The sequence below is a fragment of the Panthera onca genome, chromosome B4, assembly GCF_046562875.1.
Source record: "Panthera onca isolate mPanOnc1 chromosome B4, mPanOnc1 haplotype 2, whole genome shotgun sequence".
NCBI lineage: Eukaryota > Metazoa > Chordata > Mammalia > Carnivora > Felidae > Panthera > Panthera onca.
The window spans coordinates 115,855,187-115,876,001 of NC_138345.1; the positions used below are offsets into that span (position 1 = coordinate 115,855,187).

The 20,815-nt window shown below is 40.1% G+C and overlaps 1 protein-coding gene and 1 long non-coding RNA gene across 2 annotated transcripts in view; one reads left to right on the forward strand and one right to left on the reverse strand.

Moving 5' to 3' along the window:
* The window catches only part of LOC132693939 (uncharacterized), a 38,577-nt gene that overhangs the window by 9,627 nt on the left and 8,135 nt on the right, over positions 1-20,815 (forward strand). The gene's annotated exons all lie outside the window — the stretch shown is intronic.
* The window catches only part of NDUFA12 (NADH:ubiquinone oxidoreductase subunit A12), a 29,624-nt gene continuing 13,226 nt past the window's right edge, over positions 4,418-20,815 (reverse strand). The window contains exon 4 of the mRNA XM_060656741.3: positions 4,418-4,685. Coding sequence (XP_060512724.1) covers positions 4,505-4,685 — 181 coding nt within the window. The 3' untranslated portion in view covers positions 4,418-4,504. The remainder of the gene's footprint in view (positions 4,686-20,815) is intronic.

The window sequence follows — 20,815 nt, forward strand, 5'->3', positions numbered from 1 at the left end:
TCAATGATAAAAAGGAGGAAGCAGTACAAAGATGTTACTGTTCCAGGCAGGAGGAAGAGCAAAGGCAAAGGCCCTGAGACCAGAGTGAACCTGGCTGTTTACAGAATAGAAAGGCTGATGTGGCATACAAAATGGGTGATAGAGGGAGAATGGAGAAAGAGGAGGTCTGAGAAAGAGACGAGGGCACCTCATGAACACAAGCGGGGACTCCAGCAGACACGGGTTCGTTGCCTCTCGTCTTTTCTGTGAAGAGTTTCTTGGCCAGGGGCACTCTCCTGTGTATGATGAAACAGAAGGCTTTTTTTGTTGTTTTTTGTTTTGAAAGTTTATTTGCTTTGAGAGAGAGAGAGTGCACACATGCGCACGTGTGGGGGAGGGGCGGAGAGAGAGGGCGAGAATCCCAAGACTCTGAGCTAAACACAGAGCCTGACATAGGGCCTGAACTCACAAACTCTTGAGATCATGACCTGAACCGAAATCACGAGTTGGTTGCTTAACCAGCTGAGCCACCCAGGCGTCCCAAACAGAAGGCTTTCTAAGCCAAAGAATGTTGGTGCTGACCCAGATATACCAGACAAGGAAAGCAGATCCTCATTTAGAGTAAGTGCCTATTTCCTTGAAAACAAATCAAGCTCCCTCCAAAATGGACGCAGTCCAATGAAATGAACTTGCCGTGATGAGGCTGCTGGTCTTAGATGTGTGTTTTATGTTGGCTTTCCCCAGAAGCTGGCATAGAGGCAAGGGTTTGTGCTCAGGAGGTGATCCCTATAAACACTTAGCTGCTTTGCTCTAATCTTCCTGGACTGTGGGTCCAATTCTGAAGGTCCATTTGCAAAGCTTGTCCCAAAACCTTCACACCGATTTTCAGTGTTGTTTTTTTCAAGTCTTTGACCATATAATCAGTGATTGGTTATGTAACCGGACTCAGATCATGTTTCCTTCAAGTCAAAGTACATGATGCAAGGCATTGCTTGAAATCCTGCCTACTGAGTGAGATTTGCCTTCTGCTGTCCTTCAAGATAACTGCTCACAGGGGCTGTGGTATACCAGAGTACGCTTGCAGCTGGCAGTGAATATTGTTCCACAATACCTAAGCCAGGCTTGACTTTCTGGATTCTCAGTTAATTAGCCAACAACTCTCCACAAGAGCAAAGAGACAGATCGGTAGCAGCAGGTGTGGGAATAGGGTGGCACAGAGTGGGGACAGAGTGGGGAGAATTCTGCTCCCACAAACTAGAAGTGCCTTCCTGGCCTGCTCTGTTACCATATGAGGTGACACAGTGCTATGGTAACTTAATCAGTAGGTGGATTAGAGCATACATGGTGTCCCATGGTCTCTAACATACCAGAACAAATGGAAGCTGTTTCTCAAAGGGAAAAGAGTAATCTTCCAAAATGGGGTCATGGCCGAGCTCCGCAGTCCTGTGGGCTTCCACTGTGACTCCTGCAGTTTCTGACTTCAGTGAGCATCCCGATCATCCCAATACTTTGAGAGCTAAGCAGCAGAGCTGCTTGGACTGAAGCCACCGAGAGAGACTATTTTTGCACTGCCAGGTTCTCAGGTCACCCGGTAAATACATAAGTGCAAGACACCTGTGTGCTATACGCTGTCTCTAAAATCCAGGGCGCCACAAAGTACCATGTCTTTCTTAGTTGTAGCAATGTGTCCTTAACACTGGAGGGGCCATCTCAACATGTGCCAGGCTACTGAATCCCTGAGGATTTTACCAAGGAGTCAAGTCCCTACATTTCTGGAAGAATCAGATTCATCTTTTGGTATATGTGTGTCTCACCGAGGCTTTAGGGTTTCCGGTATTGTCTGTTCTGCATCAACACAGTAGACTAATGTAACATCTTATGGTTCGGTGAGGCATTATGTGTCCTTGTGTAGCAGATGGCTGGACTTGACATCCGTGGGACAGATTTATAAAGCTATTTCTGTCCCTGCCATGTAAAAGCAAACAGCTGCTGATGGATTCTACAAACCAAAATGGATAAAAATGCAGTGGTTAGACCCATAGTTACCTCTCCAATGCCAGAGGCTGTATTAAGCTGCTCCAATAAAGAGACCATTTCAGGAACAGCAGCTACAGTTTAGATCGCCTTAAGATTAGTTTTATCGTACAGCCCACTGTCATCCTCCAAGGATCACTCTTACTTACCAGTCAAATGGAAGTACACTGTCCCTTTGGGGATATGACAGGAATGATCCGCATCTTTCTACCCTCTGATGGTTGTACTGACGTTGCACCCCAAAGAGATTCTGCTTTTTCACTTACTCTGGCAGGGAAGGAACACACAATGGCTTCTCCTTGTCCTTCTGCCACTGGAGCACTTACTCCTCAGGGCAGAGACCTAATGCTGAGGTTCTGCAAAGCATGTCCAGCCCATCTACACTTAGGAACTGAGGAAATAAACCAAGGGATGGATGGGGTGAAGACAGAAGAGTTCATGTTCCGGTGAAATGAGGGTCCCATCTGCCTCCCATGGTCTCTATTCTGACCAGTGAGTGGGCTATAGTGTTCTCTCTTCCCCCTAAAGTTGGGGCTAACTTGGAGCAAGTATCTGCGGATCCCTGAACACTTTAGATATTTCTCCATTCCAAGTATACATCACCTTAAGAAGCAGCTGGGCAGAAGGTTCATAGCACACATATCTACTATTATGGCACGGCTCTTAAGTCTAGGGTTCTGGTCCTAAGAATTACCTCACGTCTAGGAGTTAAGGGAGAAACTGTGATCTTCTAGCTTGACTCAAGGCTCCTTACCTAGATCTGTCAAGTTGTTTACACACACACACACAAATCAGGTTAAGGTAGCTGCCAGGTGCTCTCCTACTGGGAAGTCCTAAGATTACTTAAACATAGCCAGAGATTGCTGCAGCTCAGGTCATTTCCCAATTATCACCTCTTTCTACCTTTCCCCTCCCCATAAGTACTACACCCATTTTTCTCCAACAGGTGAACCTCCAGCATATCTGATCCATAAAGAATAGCAGCCAGGACAGAATGTCTAATTGCTCACAAGTCTGATGTGTCCCTAATGGCATTAGAAAACAATGTTTTGGGCCCTGAAGGAACAGTTAGTGAAGTGGCAGACGGACAGAGCGTAGGAAATCCAATCTAGCACAGGCCAGCTTTTAGTGTTTGGTTCTGCTCTTCATTAATTGGCAAACTGCCCAACATAGCACAATGAATACAGTATCTCTTGAGGGCACCAAATATAATCTGATCCAGCTAAGTAAGGGATATTGAACAGTGAGGCTGTGAGCAACTTCTAGTGTCTTATGATTGAGAATGTTTGGTGTATTGATTTCTTTAGCTTAGTAATTCACAACCTTGGCTGCAAATGGATTCATCAGGTGGGGGAACACTGTGGGGAATGCTAAAAAATACTGGTGCCTGGATCCCAGCCTCAGAGATGATTTAGTAACTTGGATCTCTGTATTAAAAAAACAAAACCAGAACCAAAACCACCCCAGGTAACCCTAATGTGTAGCCAATGACATTCTAACTTCTTCCAGATGTCCCTGTATCAACAGTCAGTCCATTCTATCCCTTCATTTTCATATAAGAACCTGAGGAGGTTAGCAAGGTCATGTAATTGCCCTGAGTTTTACTCAATGCCTGGAGTTGCGATTTGGGAATGGAGGTTCACTTTCTCCTGTAAGTTCTCCAGTGCTCTTGCAAGCAACCATGGTTTCAAATTCCTAGCATTTTTCTCCTCTCACTGTTAAATTGTTCCGTGGTGGCTGCTAACCAATATCCAAAGGCCTTCTCAGGGAGCTCATGGAAGCTGGTGACTAAAGGCAATAATCTGATAGGCTGTCTGATCACCGAAGCTGCTAGCTTTCCATCCAGAATACAGAAGGGTGTTGCACTGCCTTTCCTAGTACCCAGATATGACCAATTCCGAAGATTCCACATTTCCCTGAAGGTCTTTTGTCTACAGCCCATTCTCTGGAACCAACCTGGATATTAGCTAAAGTTCTTTTATGTGCAAACAACAAGAAAATCAATGATGCCAGTTAGCTTAAGGAAATCAGAATATACTGGAATGGATCCTGTGATAGTTCACAGGTCCAAATAAACAGTGAAAGAACCAAAACTCAGTAAATAGGAAATCCCTGATAACCTTCCCCTTAGAGAGCTACCATCAAAGCCATTCAGCTCTGATGACTCAGCCTGTGTCCCACCATGTTTCAGATTCCCACAATAAAGTCTTGTTGGACTCAGCTCAGCTTTAGGCCTTCCCCTGTCGGTCAACTATGTGAGGCAATGTCCTGAAGCACAGCCATGCCCGCGGCAGCAAGGGGGGAATACACCCCAACAGAGGTCTACTTCAATTACACATGTTTGTAAGCTTCTATTTTGCAGTTCATGAATGACAAAGGTAAGGGCAAAAAGGCATAAAAGACATTGCTTAATCAAACAATTTTAATCAGTAAAAGTGCAATTACACGAAGAGCCCCATATTATACATGTTTAAATTATTTTCCATCGTCTTTACTTGTAAGGTGTTGAAGGTGGGACCCACTCTTGAATCTTCTTTCTAGTGGTAGAATAAGGTACATATTGTTCTGGAGTGCCACTCACATTGAACTTATGGTTTGTCCAAATGAATTTACGAGCAGTAGGTGGTTTTGTTGTTGGAGGATCATCAGTCATAGAGTGAAGCCAACGATGCCTTAAAGAGGAAAAGAAAGATAGTTATGAAGAGGCAGGATGGTGTGGTGGCAGGTGAGCTAAGCGGGCAGCTCTGGGGCTATTCTGTGGCTTGAGCTCAAATCTTAGCTCCCTCACTTACTAGCTGCACTTCTATGCCTTAGCTTTTTCAACTGAGCATCCTGACTTCTGAAAGATGGCATAAGGATGAAATGAGATAATACACATAAAGCCCCTAGAAAAATTCTTGTGCACAGTAGGTACTCAAAAGATGTTAGCTATTGCTTTTCTTGTTACTATATTTCATCGTATCTACGACACTATCAATTTTCAAATATACACCATTTTATATGTTATCTCTAAGAAAAACATGCTGCCAATTAACTCATGATACTATTGATTATAATATGTACCCTAATTTTAGAGGTAAAAATGTATTTCAGAATTGATGAAATACAGCACTGCTATTAGATGCTAGAGGCTGATCTGGAGTTTTGGTATGCGCAGGCTGCTCTGGCTGATGAAGCTCTAGTTTAAAACTGAGAGTCTCTTGCTGAAGAAGAGATCTCTGCAAGCAACTTAAATTCAAGCTTCAGAAGAATACTACAGAACACACAATTTGCTATATTAAAAACATTAAATCACAGCCTAAAGTTCACAAGTATTTCAGTTTTTAAGTGTTTAACAATTTAAAGGAAGCTGGGTGCATGGAGTAGAAAGGAAAAAGACAGTGAAGCTGTCACTAAGGACAGAAAAAGGAGGGATCAAAGTCCAAGGGACAAATAGAAGAACTGAGCAGGAAGCAACACTGAGTTTATATGGGACAGGAAGCGGAAAGAGGATTCGTACCAGATTCCGCAAGGCTGGAAGCTCACAAGAAAGGATGATGTTATGGGAAAAGGGAATGAGGGGAGGGAACAGGCAGAGAAAGGCAGCTCCAAGAAAAAAAAAAAAAAAGGGAGGGGGGATTTCCTAGCTATAGAGAAAAGGACAAGTAGAGGAGGTTTCAGTAAAATAAGACTACATTAATGAGAAAAGTTTATGACGCTACTTATGTTTAAGAATATCTGTTAGTAGTAATTGATAGATATAGCTAGGTATTGGCTAAAACCAAAAAGAGAGGAGATAAATTATTATTACTATTGCTATATTTGTGTCTGAAGACATTGTATCATGATCAGCTAACACAATAAAGAATGAAGACATCTGTACACACAGGGTTGGTGTCTCTCTCACATCCTCCAACAGAAACTGGGGATTAGGGAAAATGACGTGGACCAGTAAACTGCGACTATGAACATGAGCCCCAACTGAGATGCTGGCAGGCAATGAGACAGGCTCTACTAGCCACTCAAAGGAGGGATTAGTTGTCAAAACTAAGGCTGATACTTATCAAGGGGCTTTATGTAAGCTTAAGGCACAACAGAAATATTTAACTTTTACCTTGCTGAGGCAGCTTAAGGAACTAATTTATGTGAACAAAATAACAGAAAAATTTTATTTAAATAATTGCTGTCAAGACTCTTGAAGGTTAAAATGATATTTAAGAAAACAGAGTCCAAACCTGATATATGTCTATCCAGTTACTTAAATGAGGGACTGGAGATCTCAGGGAGACATAGAAAATGCTCAAGAAAACTAAAAAATATTTTTACCACAATACATAAAATCTGAAAATGTTTATCCAGCAAGGCTACAGGCAAGAATCAAGGAATGAGTGAGCAACAATTTATTCTCATGATGGCAGTATAAAGAGCTATAAGAAACAAGAAAATGTTTATAATCTGCTAGATTGATGTAACCTTTCTGTTGTTGTTGGTATGGTATTATTAAATAAAGGCTAAATAAATCATACCTTCTAGATTTCCACACCAAACAGTTTTTGCAAAGCAGATTTTCAGCTGGGTCATTAAATTTTTTTTTAGTATTTGTTTGTTCATGCATTCATCTTTTAGAGAAAGAGAGAGAGCACACAAGTGAGGGAGAGGGGGAGAGACAGAGAGAATCCTAAGCAGACTCTGTGCTGTCAGCACAGAGCCAGACACGAGGCTCCAACTCCTGAAACGTGAGATCATGACCTGAGCCAAAATCAAGAGTCAGACACTCAACTGACTAAGCCACCCAGGCATTAAATAATGTTTTTTTTAAATGGATATGAAAGACTAAAGAAAAACATGATTGTTTTTTGAGGTAAAAGTGTTCATCATACTAAAACTAGTATTCTTTCCCACTTTAGTTTATGAAGCATATCCACACATACCATTCAGTTACTTACTTCATACTAATCTAAGTATCTCATATTTCAAAACTGAGTAAACAGAATTGAAATGACTTTCCCAAGGTCCCAAAGCACATATGCCACCAAGCTGAGGCTTGAACACAGCTTCTCAATGGTTGAAGAGAACATTTTGGTCAAGAAACTTAAATTACAATCAAGAGATGAAATAGGGTTAGGATTATGATAGCATCTAAGTATCTGCCAAAATCCTGAGAGCTATCTAAATAACCCCAGGATGGGAATGATAAATCTAACATTTAAAAGACAAAAATAGTTCATCACAAGATAGCCAACTCAAACCTTGTTGGCTCAGTAACTGTTATTTCTAAATGCAAGCTGAATCAAAATCCCAACAGGGTTTGACAATTATATTTCTATGGATCAGCTGAAAGCCTACCCAAGAAAATTTTGAAAACCCCTAACAATCAGGAAGATGGGCATTATCAGACATTAAAGGTTGCAAACATTAGAATGGTATAAAAACTGGTAAAAAAGAACAATACTATGGAATAAAATTCTCCAAACAGACTGAAGTATATATAAGGTAAGGCTGGCATTTCAAATTATTGGGGCAACTAAATATTTTTCAACAAATTATGCTAGAATAATGAATTTTGTTGAAAAGAAATCAAGTTAGATTTCCCTAGGCATACATCAAAATAGATTCCAGACAGATTAATAATGCTCAGATACAACATGAGTGAATATTTATATTCATAAAATATTGATATCTATAGAATGTGAAGAACTATTTCTAAGATTAACATTAAAAGCAAAAAGGCATAAAGAAAAAGTGTTAATTCTACTACATAAAAACTGAAATGTCTATGTCAAACAAGATTAAAGGATAAAACAAATGGGGAAATATTTGTCATATACAGAAAAGTAGTTCACCTATCATTACAAATCAGAAAGAAAAAGTCAAATGTCCAAAGGAAAAATGGACGAAAGCCATTAAAGGATGAATCATAAAAGAAAAAAGTAAAAATGGCAAACACAAAAAGCTCAATCAAGGCAATGCAAAATAAAATCAGATATAGTTATATTTTTATTTGCTGAACTGGCAAAGATTTTAAAAAGTAATAATACCCAACACTGGTGAAATTATAGAGACTAACACTCACATACAACTGAATGTATATACACTAAGAATATAAATCGAGGGCAATTTGGCAAGAAGTACCGAACACTTTCAAAACATGTTCATTCATGGATGCAACAATTTTACCCACAGAAATGTGCCTTAAGGAAATGGAGACGTGTGGGTAAATGTTTAAGAACAAGGTCACTGACCACAGCTTTATTTATATTAGTGAAAAAAATGGAAAGAATAAAACCAAGAATGAAACGGAATACTTAAATAATTCATGACATAGGGGCGCCTGGGTGGCTCAGTCAGTTGAGCATCCAACTTCGGCTCAGGTCACGATCTCACAGTTCCTGAGTTCGAGCCCTGCATCGGGTTCTGTGCTGACAGCTCAGAGCCTGGAGCCTGCTTCGGATTCTGTATCCCCCTCTCTCTCAGCCCCACCCCTACTTGTGATCTGTCTCTCTCTCTCTCTCTCTTTCAAAAATGAATAAACATAAAAAAAAATTTTTTTTAAATAATTCATGACATATACATGACAGAAGACTAAAACATCATTAAAAATTGTATTACAGAGAATATTTTATGACTTTGAGAAAATGTTCACCATATGTTAAGTTTAAATGGCAGATTATTCACTTAATTTATTTAACAGTATTTACATAGCATTTATAAGTCATGGATACCATTCTAAATACTTTTTTTTTTTTAACGTTTTATTTATTTTTGAGACAGGGAGAGACAGAGCATGAACAGGGGAGGGTCAGAGAGAGGGAGACATAGAATCTGAAACAGGCTCCAGGTTCTGAGCGGTCAGCACAGAGCCTGACGCGGGGCCCGAACTCATGGACCGTGAGATCATGACCTGAGCCAAAGTCGGCCGCTCAACCGACTGAGCCACCCAGGCGCCCCTCTAAATACTTAACAAATATTAACTCCTTTAATCCTTATAACAACTCTATGAGATAGATATTATTATCCCAATTTCATAAATGAGGAAACTGGGGAATTATTAAAAACTTGCCCAAGGTAGTAGAGCTAGAATTTAAACCCAGGCTACCTCTTCAAAAGGCCTACTTAACATTAAAAACAAAAACAAAAGGATTTGTATGAATAGAAAAAGAGATCAGAAGAATATATATCAAAATGTTGAGGTGCCTGGGTGGCTCAGTCGGTTAAGCTCCAACTCTTGATTTCAACTCAGGTCATGATCTCATGGTTCATGAGCTTGAACCTTGTGTCAGGCTCTGTGCTAACAATGTGGAGCCTGCTTGGGATTCTCTCTTTCCCTCTCTCTCTCTGCCCCTCCCCCACTCATGCTCACTCACTCTGTCTCTCAAAATAAATACTTTAAAAAATATGTCAAAATGTTAACAGTGATTTGTCTGTGTGAATGGTTTGTCTGCGTGATAGGATAATAGGTTATTTTTGTTTCCTTTGTTACTTTCTGAATTTCCTATAATGAAAATGTACTACTTTATAAGAAGAAATTAAGCTATTAAAAAGAAAAATCCTTCTTCTAATTCAGACCAATTAGAGGCAGTTTTAAAATCTTCCCCAAGTCATTTGTCTTTTATTTTGAGACCATAAATAGGTTCTGTCCATTTCTAATCTAACTCTATTTCATACCACTTAAGCCACCATTTCTTTTGTTAAAAAAATCACTCAATCTAGGGGCACTTGGGTGGCTCGGTCGGTTAAACATCCAACTTCAGCTCAGGTCATGATCTCACGTTTCGTGGATTCAAGCTCCACATCCAGGTCTGTGATGACAGCTCAGAGCCTGGAGCCTGCTTCACATTCTGTGTCCCCTTCTCTCTCTCTGCTCCTTCCCACTCGCACTTTGTCTCTCTCTCCCCCTCAAAAATAATAAACATTAAAAAAAATTTTTTTTAATCACTCAATCTAAAGTATTCCCAGATGTTTCAGTGGCAGACAGACTTTCTCTCAGTCAACCTTAATGGAATTTTTTTCTAAGCCAACCCCATCATGCAAAGTCATTCACTGAAATTACATGGAAAAAGTTCAAATAATGAACTTTTAATCTAGAAACCTCAATTTTTCTACATGAGACTATCTCTAGCATGTACTATATACACTGACAACCTTTGAACACAATAAAGATTTATTCTGGAAACTGAAATTAAGAGCAGTTCCTTCTGCCCCAAGACTAATAGGTAGTTTATTTCCTTATTTCCAGCTATGAAAATTGCCAACAACTCATCTTTGAAAAATGTTAGAATCACCAAATACCATAAAATACCTAGGAATAAATCAAACCAGGAAGGTGAAAAATCTATACACTGAAAACTACTGAAAGCTTATGAAAGAAATTGAATAAGACACAAAAAAATGGAAAAAAGATTCCATGCTCCTGGATAGGAAGAACAAATATTGTTAAAATGTTGATACTACCTAAAGCAATCTACGTATTCAATGCAATCCCTATCAAAATAACACCAGCATTCTTCACAGAGCTAGAACAATCCTAAAATTTGTATGGAACCAGAAAAGACCCCAAATAGTCAAAGCAATCTTGAAAAACAAAACCAAAGCAGGAGGCATCACAATCCCGTAATTCAAGCTATACTACAAAGCTGTAATCATCAAGATGGTATAGAACTGGCACAAAAACAGACACTCAGATCACTGGAACAGAATAGAGAACTCAGAAATGGACCCACAAATGTATGGCCAACTAATCTTTGACAAAGCAGGAAAGAACATCCAATGGAAAAAGTCTCTTCAGCAAGTGGTGCTGGGAAAACTGGACAGCAACATACAGAAAAATGAATCTGGACCACTTTCTTACACCAGACACAAAAAGAAACTCAAAATGGATTAAAGACCTCAATGTAAGACAGGAAGCCATCAAAATCCTCGAGGAGAAAGCAGGCAAAAACCTCTTTGATCTTGGCCACAGCAACTTCTTACTCAACACGTCTCTGGAGGCAAGGGAAACAAAAGCAAAAATGAACTACTGGGACCTCATCAAAATAAAAATCTTCTGCACAGTGAAGGAAACAATCAGCAAAACTAAAAGGCAACCGACGGAATGGGAGAAGATAGTTGCAAATGACATATCAGATAAAGGCTTAGTATCTAAAATCTATAAAGAACTTATCCAACTCAACACCCAAAAAACAAATAATCCAGTGAAGAAATGGGCAAAAGACATGAATAGACACTTCTCCAAAGACATCCAGATGGCCAACCGACACATGAAAAAATGCTCCACATCACTCATCACCAGGGAAATACAAATCAAAAACACAATGAGATACCACCTCACACCTGTCAGAAGGGCTAACATTAACAACTCAGGCAATGACAGATGTTGGCGAGGATGCGGAGAAAGATCTCTTTTGCATTGTTGGTGGGAATGCAAACTGGTGCAGCCACTCTGGAAAACAGTACAGAGGTTCTCAAACAATTAAAAATAGAACTACCCTATGACCCAGCAATTGCACTACTAGGTATTTATCCAAGGGACACAGGTATGCTGTTTCGAAGGGACACATGCACCCCAATGTTTATAGCAGCACTGCAAACAATAGGCAAAGTATGGGAAGAGCCCACATGTCCATCGATGGATGAATGGATAAAGAAGATGTGGTGTATACACACACACACACACACACACACACACACACACACACAATGGAGTATTATTCGGCAATCAAAAAGAATGAAATCTTGCCATTTGCAACTAACTATGTGGATGGAACTAGAGGGTATTACGCTAAGCAAAATTAGAGAAAGACAAATATCATATGACTTCACTCATATGAGGACTTTAAGATACAAAACAGATTAACATAAGGGAAGGGAGGCAAAAATAATATAAAAACAGTGAGGGGTACAAAACATAAGACAGTCTTAAATATTGAGAACAAACAGAGGGTTATTGGAGGGGTTGTGGGAGGGGGATGGGCTAAATGGGTAAGTGGCATTAAGGAATCTATTCCTGAAATCATTGTTGCACTATATGATAACTTGGATGTAAATTAAAAAAATAAATTAAATTTAAAAAAAAGTGAGAATTGACCTTAAATGAAGCACTGAATAGTAAGTGAAATGTATTCAACAAAAGCTGAACTTTAAAAATCAAAATCTTGTCTTCTGCGTATAATTAATACACTTTAACAGAGAAATGTTATAGAGTAACATTCTGTAACACAGGAAAATCTACCTAAGCAGGCAGTCTGCAGTTCTTAGAGCACAGTGGCTTAATATTCTGATTTTCTGGAGCAGAAAATAAAACACTAGGAAGGATCTGTTTTGAAAAGAATCTCGCAGCACAGTGTACTGAATAACACTCATTTCGGTTCAGGTCAAGTAGTATTTTACACAACACCCCTGACCCGAAAGAGGCTGGATTAAGCAGATGCACCCAAAGGAAGACATCCTCTGCTGCTGATAGCTGGCAACTTATTCAGGGGAATATTTTTAAAAGACTATAACAAAACAAATGATTCAGTGGGAAAAGGTATTAGAAAGGACAGGTTGGGGCACCTGGGTGGCTCAGTTGGTTAAGTGTCTGTCTCTTGATTTTTGGCTCAGATCATGATCTCATGGTTTGTGAGTTCGAGCCCTGCATCAGGCTCCACACTTACAGTGCAACAGCCTGCTTGGGATTCTCTCTCCCTTTATCTCTGCCTCTCCCCTAATCACCTGCAGGCTCATGCAAAGACAGGTTAAAGTCAGAATAGAATTCATATGTAAATCTACCTTCAAATTCAAATACAAGTTGTAAAAGAAGTGACAGACATAGCATTTCTGGATCAACTAGAAGAAGCAAAGACAATTACTGTATTCAAATTACAAAATTAGGGGCGTCCGGGTGGCTCAGCTGGTTAAGTGTCCAACCCTTGATCGCAGCTCAGGTCTTGATAACAGGGTCATGAGTTCAAGCCCTGCCTTGGGCTCTGCGCTGGGTGTGAAGTGTACTTTAAGAAAATACAAAACAAAAAACAAAGGTTGTTTCAAGTAAGACAGTATATCTACATTCATTCGACAATTTTTTTTTTAATTTTTGAAATGTTTTTATTTATTTTTGGGAGACAGAGAGAGACAAAGACAGAGTGCCGGCAGGGGAGGAGCAGAGAAAGAGGGAGACACAGAATTTCAACCAGGCTCCAGCGTCTGAGATGTCAGCACAGAGCCTGACGCGGGGCTTGAACCCACAAACTGTGAGATCATGACCTGAGCCAAAGTCGAACACTTAACCGAATGAGCCAGCCAGGCACCCCTCATCCAACAAATATTTATTGAGCATCCACTATGTGTTAAACACCATTTTAGGCATTAGCGACACAGCAGTGAACAAAGTTGCTATGATCAAGAAGCACGGTAGTTGGGGAAACAATAAATTAAATACTCTATAACAAAACACCAGGCAGAGATAAGTGCTACCAAGGAAAACACTAGAGCAGGGGAAGAGGACACAGTGTGAAAGGAAAGGGCTCTTCTGGATAGGGTAGACTGAGGAGCCACCAGAGGACGCACTTGTATAAGGTAAAGGTGTGACCCATGTTGCATCTGGGAAAACAGCTGGTACAGAGCGACTGAGGTGGGCATGCTCACCATTCAAGGGAAAGTGAGGACAGAGTGGCTACATCAAGAGTTGGCGGGACAGTGACAGGACAGTGTATGCAGAGCCTGGCAGGGCCAACAGCACACAAGGCCTTGTAAGGAGTTGGGGTTTTCACTGTCATCATGACGGGAAACTGATGTAGAGTTCTGAGCAGAGATTTGTAAAATAACCACTCCAATCACTGAGTATGTGGAGAATACTAGTGCGCTGCAAGAATGTAATCAGACCAGTTGGAAGGTTTGGTAGAAGTTTCCAGCAAGAGTTAACTGTGGTTTGGACCAGGGTAATAATGACAGAAGTAGTGATCAGATGTGGGACATATTCGGAAAGTAATCACATGGAACCTGCTGACTGACTGGATATTAGAGAAAAAAGACCTGTGAGGACGACCCTTAAGTTTCTAGCGTGATTAAACATGAGTCATTCAAGGGCTTAAGAACATTTTGCTTGATAGGTCTGTTCATCTATCTACTTTGGGCATTTGAAGATATTGAAAAAATATATATCCTACGTTTATAATTGTGACCTAAAATGTTGAAAGGAATGTAATTAACTAAACTGGAAAAAGGAGATAATTGTTTAGGAGATTTTAATCCTTTCCATTTGAGTTTATCAAACAAGAGAAAATAATTGTTCTTTATTTTTATGCAAAAATGTTCAACTTACTAATCTTGTTATCCTATTTATAAATTGGACCTCAAGGCTGAAGAACAAGTAGGTTTTAAAAATTGCAGCTGTAACTCTTAATTACAGAGAACAATCGGATGGTTACCAGAGGGGAGTTGGTCGGGGAAGTGTTGAACAGGTGATGAGGATTAAGGAGTGCATTTGTGACGAGCACAGGCTGGTGTAGGGAGGAGCTGAATCACTATACTGTACCCCTGAAACTAACAGTTCACCGTATGCTAACTATACTGGAACTAAAATAAAAAATGGTAATAGATTGCTGCTGTAATAAACAGTATATTCATTTTAAATCCAAATTTCCATTAATCTTTATACATCAAAAGCCCCTTAGATGCTAAAAATCTCAAACTGACAAGCAGAATATTTAGTGAAATGGGGAATATGTTTGTGATTTATTAAGTGAGAAAAGGAGGCCAGCAAACAAAATACTGTTACACACACATATCTATATATAGTTATTTATAATCACAAACCTTCTTCTAAAGAGGGTATGATCAACAAATCGTAATCTGTTCTCCACACTGTGATCCATTTTAAATATTCCTTCTCTTTAAATGCAGATCCTCAGGGGTGCCTGGGTGGCTCAGTGAGTTAAACGTCTGACTTCAGCTCAGGTCATGATCTCATGGCTCATGGGTTCGAGCCCCGTGTTGAGCTCTGTGCTGACAGCTCAGAGCCTGGAGCCTGCTTTGGATTCTGTGTCTCCCTCTCTCTCTGCCCCTCCCCCGTTCATGCTCTGTATCTCTCTGTCAAAAATAAATAAACATTAAAAAAAAAAAAGAAAATGAAAAAAAAAGAAATGTTAACAGTGTTTATTTCTAGGCCAAGGAGTTTATTTTTATTTCCACTTCATATATCTCTGGGTTTTCCAAATTTTCTATAACAATTACACATTTTTATAATTAAAAAAAAATTAACAGTAATTGTACTGATTGTTTTAATAACCTGGAAATTTGCTTATAATATTAAGAGAAAAAAACTGAATATGATTATGGATACAACAATGACATAAAAAATTATTTAAAAGGACTAAAGGAAATATGCCAAATGTCGACAGTTGTCTCTCAGGGGTTATGTAGATTATCCCTGCCCCTGCCAGATTCTTTAAACTTTTCTGGTCTCTCACATTCTTAAGAACAGATTCCATTTAGACTCAATGAACTTCATACTGCCAAATCAAATGGATGCTTCTCTGTCCTTACTTACCTCAAGCAATCTCTCAGCATCAATCAATTCAGCTAGCCTTCTCATCTTTGTTGAAACACTATTCTCTCTTGCCTTCCCTCTTACCTTGCTAGGTACTTCTCATTTTTCTTTGCCAGCTCAACCTCTGTCCTAAACTCCAGATTTATATACCAGCTGGTCACCTGACACATCTATTCTCTTGGATTTCTGATAGGTATCTCAAATTTACTATATCCAAAGAGAATCTGACCGTAATCCTCCACTCCCCATCCTACTCTTCTCCCAGTCTTCCCATCCCAGTGAATGGTGACACCATCCAACCTCTCAAACCTAAACCTATGAAGCAACTTTGATTCCTATCACGCTCAGTCTCCCTAACTTGCACCCTATTTTTCTACAAAGGCATCTAGAACATCATATGCTAACTGAAAAAAAGCTGACCACAAGGAAAAGGGATCCTCACAAGAGTAAAAACATGTGTTAATTACGCTATGGCTATGGAAAAATCTTCAAGGCAAAAATAATTTTCTGTTAAAAATAGGAAATTTTCAACATACACTATTATTTGGAAAATAGTGTATTTATTTTATTACTTCAGTAATTTAACCATTAATCTTAATAAGAAAAATCAATATACAAGGAGAGACTGGCTGTACTACATTGAGGGAGAAAAGATGTTACTTAGAAATGAACAGAAGGTGCCACCAAGTGGAGAAAAAAGTATATACATAGTAGAGAAAAATCTAGGTAAGCCATATTTGTTTAACTTGATTTAAAGGATTTCAGGGTTCCAACACTTCAAAAAACTCTTGATAGAAGTAGAAACAGTAATTTTATACTATTATGCATAAAGAGCCCAAATTTTCCACCATTTTACTCTCAACATTTTCCTTTGTCAAATTTTATATAGATACTAACTACTTACTTGGTTTATCTGTCACTAATTCTTTTGTTTTTAATTTTTTTTAACGTTTATTTATTATTGAGAGACAGAGAGACACAGAGCATGAGCAGGGGAGGGGTACAGAGAGGGGGAGACACAGAATCTAAAATAGGCTCCAGGTTCTGAGCTGTCAGCACAGAGCCCGATGTGGGGCTCAAACTCACAAATTGTGAGATCATGACCTGGGCAGAAGTCAGTCACCCAACCAACTGAGCCACCCAGACACCCCAATCTGTCACTAATTCTAGGCAAAAGCTAACAAGCATAAAAATGAAAATAAAGGGGGCACCTGGTGCTCAGTCAGTTGAGTGTTCCACACTTGATTTCAGCTCAGGTCACGATCCCAGGGTCATGGGATCAAGCCCCATGGCTCCGTGCTGAGTGTGGAAGCTGCTTAAGATTTTCTCTGTCTCAAAATAGGAAGGAAGGAAGGAAATGAAGGAAGGATGGAAGGGAGGAAGGAAGAAGGAAGGAAATAAAGACTTTGGTGCATTACTGTGGCTATAGAGATAAAATTAAGGATAATCAAAATGGTGTAAGAGTATAATGGCATAAAAGACTATTTGTGATCTACTGAAATACTTTGAGTATTCTGTTCAGTCAGGTTAAGCTCATATAAACTCCTGAAAAAGAAATTAAAATCTCACTGCTGATTCTATAAGAGAATAGAACTTACATAAGAAAATAAACGTATTATAAGGGGCACCTGGGTGGCTCAATCGGTTGAGCATCCAACTTCAGCTCAGGTCATGATGTCACGGTTCGTGGGTTCAAGCCCTGCATTGGGCTCTGTGCTGACAGCTCAGAGCCGGGAGCCTGCTTCAAATTCTGTGTCTCCCTCTCTCTCTGCCCCTCCCCTGCTCATGCTCTTCTGTCTCTCTCTCTCTCAAAAATGAATAAACATTAAAAAAGATTTTTTTAAGAAAATAAAAGTACTGTAACAAAGAAAAATAACACTCAGTTATAGTACAGTCTACCAGCTAGCATTCATTAAATGACTATAAACTCCAAGATAGCAAGGACCATCTATTTTGTTTACCACTGTGAATGTGTAAATCTATCAGTGCATGATACATACTGGGATGCTTAACATTTGTTGAATAAGTGATTTGTAAGCTGAGTACTGTGCTAGGTTCTAGGCATTCAGTTTTTTATTTTCAAGGTACATGGAGCTCCACTGCCCATCCCAGACATTCACATCAGCACATACACCTTTTGTTTATCTACTGGTAGACCCAACAGCCTCACTAGCTGCTGACAGTCAAAGAAATGAAAGCCTTGCGATGAGATAAAGTGAACTCTCTTTCCCACAAGATTTCTAATGTTCCCACTAGATTAGGGAACAGTATGTGAACCACAGAAGTTTATTGAAGAAATTCCCTGTTTCTAGGATAAACACTTGACACTTCAGAAGGGAATCCTTCTCTAGTTGAGATTATGCAGCTACCCTACAGATTCATATACTATCACAGGCCATCTCCAGCACCAGACGTCTCAGAAAGAGGACAGAACTACAGCTCACCCCATAGGCAACATCAGGTGTTCCTCTCATTGGGAGACTTTGCGATAGTTCGTGCAGGTGACAGCTGCTCACCCTGCTGTTCAGGACCCATTTTCTTGGACTCCCTAGGCTCAAGTGAGAGGAGAGCCACATCAGGTGCAGGAGCTGCCCTGACTTAAAGGCTTCATGCTCTACAAAAACTAACACCTCTAATAACAACTCCACAGGCGCAGCTTCAGGATTCCCATTCTCACAAGGGACATCCCAGATCTAAGAGCAGCAATACACAAGGAAGCTCAAACAGCTAACTCACCAGGCATTTATAATTGCTCTCATCCAGATGCAATGTACCAATCAAGGATCAATTTTGTCTAGCAGTATATAGTAGTCCCCCTCCTTGTTTGCAGGGGTGAAGTTCTAAGATCCCCAGTGCATGCCTGAAACTGTGGATAGTACCAACCCTTATAAATACTATCCTTTTTCCTACATTTACACACCTGGGATAAAGATTAATTTATAAATTAGTCACAGTAAGAGTCTAACAACAATAACTAATAGTAAAATAGAACAACTGTAATATAGTAAGTTATGTGAATATAGTTCCCTCCTCTCAAAATATTTTTGTACCATTCTCACCCTTCCTCTTGTGATGTGAGATGATAAAACACTTTTCTGATGAGAGGAAGTGCAGTAAATGACGCAGGCATTGTGACATAGTGTTAGGCTACTACTGACCTTCTGACCATACATCAGGAGATCACCTGCTTCTAAACCATGGGTGACCAGGGGTGACTGAAACCATGGAAAGCAAAACCGTGGATAAGAGGGGACTCCTGTAGTTGCTACAATCAAATCTGGTTTCCAGGGAAACAAAGCTAGGCATTTAACTGAAGATCAGATTCACTTAACCCTTTTACCTACAATTCACTAAGTTCCATTGTATACTACACTAGGTAAAATGACAATGAAGTCCTATCTCCATCACCAACCTCTATCCTGACCTAAAGACTAGTGTTTAACTGTCTACCCACCATTCCCACTTGGTTTTCTAACAGGCATCTCCTACTTAACATAGACAAAGTAGAATTCTTCATTACCTCTTCCAGTTCTGCTTCCCCCACCCTACCCGATCTTCCTCACCTCAGTTACCACCAGTAGTTCAGGCCAAAAATCTTGAAGTCATCCTTGACTTTTTTCTCTCAAAATTCACTCCATCAGCAAATCCTCCATTTTACTTCAAAATATATCCCTGTGGTAGGCAGTCTCTAGGATGGCCTCCATGACCACAGCCTCTGGGTATACATACCCTGTGTAATCCTCTATGGATAACAGAAAATATATATACTGGTCTCTGTACCCAACTCCTGGCACAAAGCTCCTGAGACTTTTGCAACTTCCTAATGATAACACTAGGAGCATCTATTGTTTTAATATTTGTCTTTTTTTTTTTTTTTTTTTTTAAGATTTTATTTTTTTGGCACTTGGGTGGCTCAGTTGGTTAAGTGTCTGACTTCGGTTCAGGTCATGACCTCTCTGTTTGTGAGTTCGAGCCCTGCATCAGGCTCTCTGCTGTCAGCATAGGGCCCACTTTGGATGCTTTGTCTCCCTCTCTCTGCCCCTGCCCCTCTGCCTTGCACATGCTCTCTCTCTCAAACATAAATATTAAAAAAATATTTTTTTAAAGATTTTATTTTTTAAGTAATCTCCACACCTAACATGGGGCTGGAACCCATGACCCTGAAGTCAAGAATCACACATTCCACCGACTGAGCCAGCCAGGCGCCCCTTAATATCTGTCTTTGATCTGACCCTGACACAGGGCTCCCAACACTCTCATAAATTCCTGAGTAATAAGAGCAGTAGGAGCATCTCTTGTTCTAATGAGGTGACTCTAGATAGGCTTCAAGATGGTCCTGGATGAGGGTAGTCACCAGGAAGACCAAGCCATGATCAAAAGCTTGGAATTTCCAGCTTCACCCCCTAACCTCCTGACCAATCTATAGCTGGCTGCTCAGAAGCACTGGGCTTGTGAATGGCATCAGAGGAAGAGGTAGAGGGGGCAGTCTTGTGGGACTGAAACCTTACCTGTTGTGGGATCTGACACTATCTCCAGACAGACAGTGTCAAAAATGAGTTAAACTGTAGGACACCCAGCTGCTGTCAGAGACTTTCTTGTTGTGGGGGGGGGGGGGGGGGGAATCCCTACACATTTGGTAACCGGAAGTGTCAGAAGTGAAGTGTCTAGTATGTAAAGGAGACTCACAAGAGAAACACACAGCAGGGAAGAGTTTTTCCCTACTAGGGAAGAAAGAAACTGAGGTTTTTTTCCCTCACTTTCATCCACTTTCCATGAGTATGGGCTGTATTTACTGACTCATTTCTAATAAAAAGAACGCAGCATTAAGTGTAGGATGTTACTTCTGAGATTAGGTTTTAAAAGACTGGCCTAATGTAACACCATGTTAACTATACTTCCAAAAAAAAAAAAAAAAAAGGAAAAATACACACGCACACACGCACACAATTGTGGCTTCCATCTCAGGTGTTCTCTTCACTTGCTCTTAAGAAGCCAGCTGCCACAAGAGATGGCCTTGTGGAGAGGCCCACATGAGTGAGCGCGGAAGCAAATCTCTGAAGTCCGTCTACAGCCACGTGAATGAATTTGGCTATGGAGGGGACTGCAGCCTCAAACGATATCTCGAGTGCAGCCTCGTGAAAGACCCTAAACCAGAGGCATCTAGCTAAGTTGCATTCAATTCCTTACCCACAGAAATCATGAGAGATACTGTTTATTGTTTTAAGCTAAATTTAAGATAAAATGGGTAACTGGTACAGTCCCCAAACTCACAACTCGCAGCACTAGCACGTTAGTCCA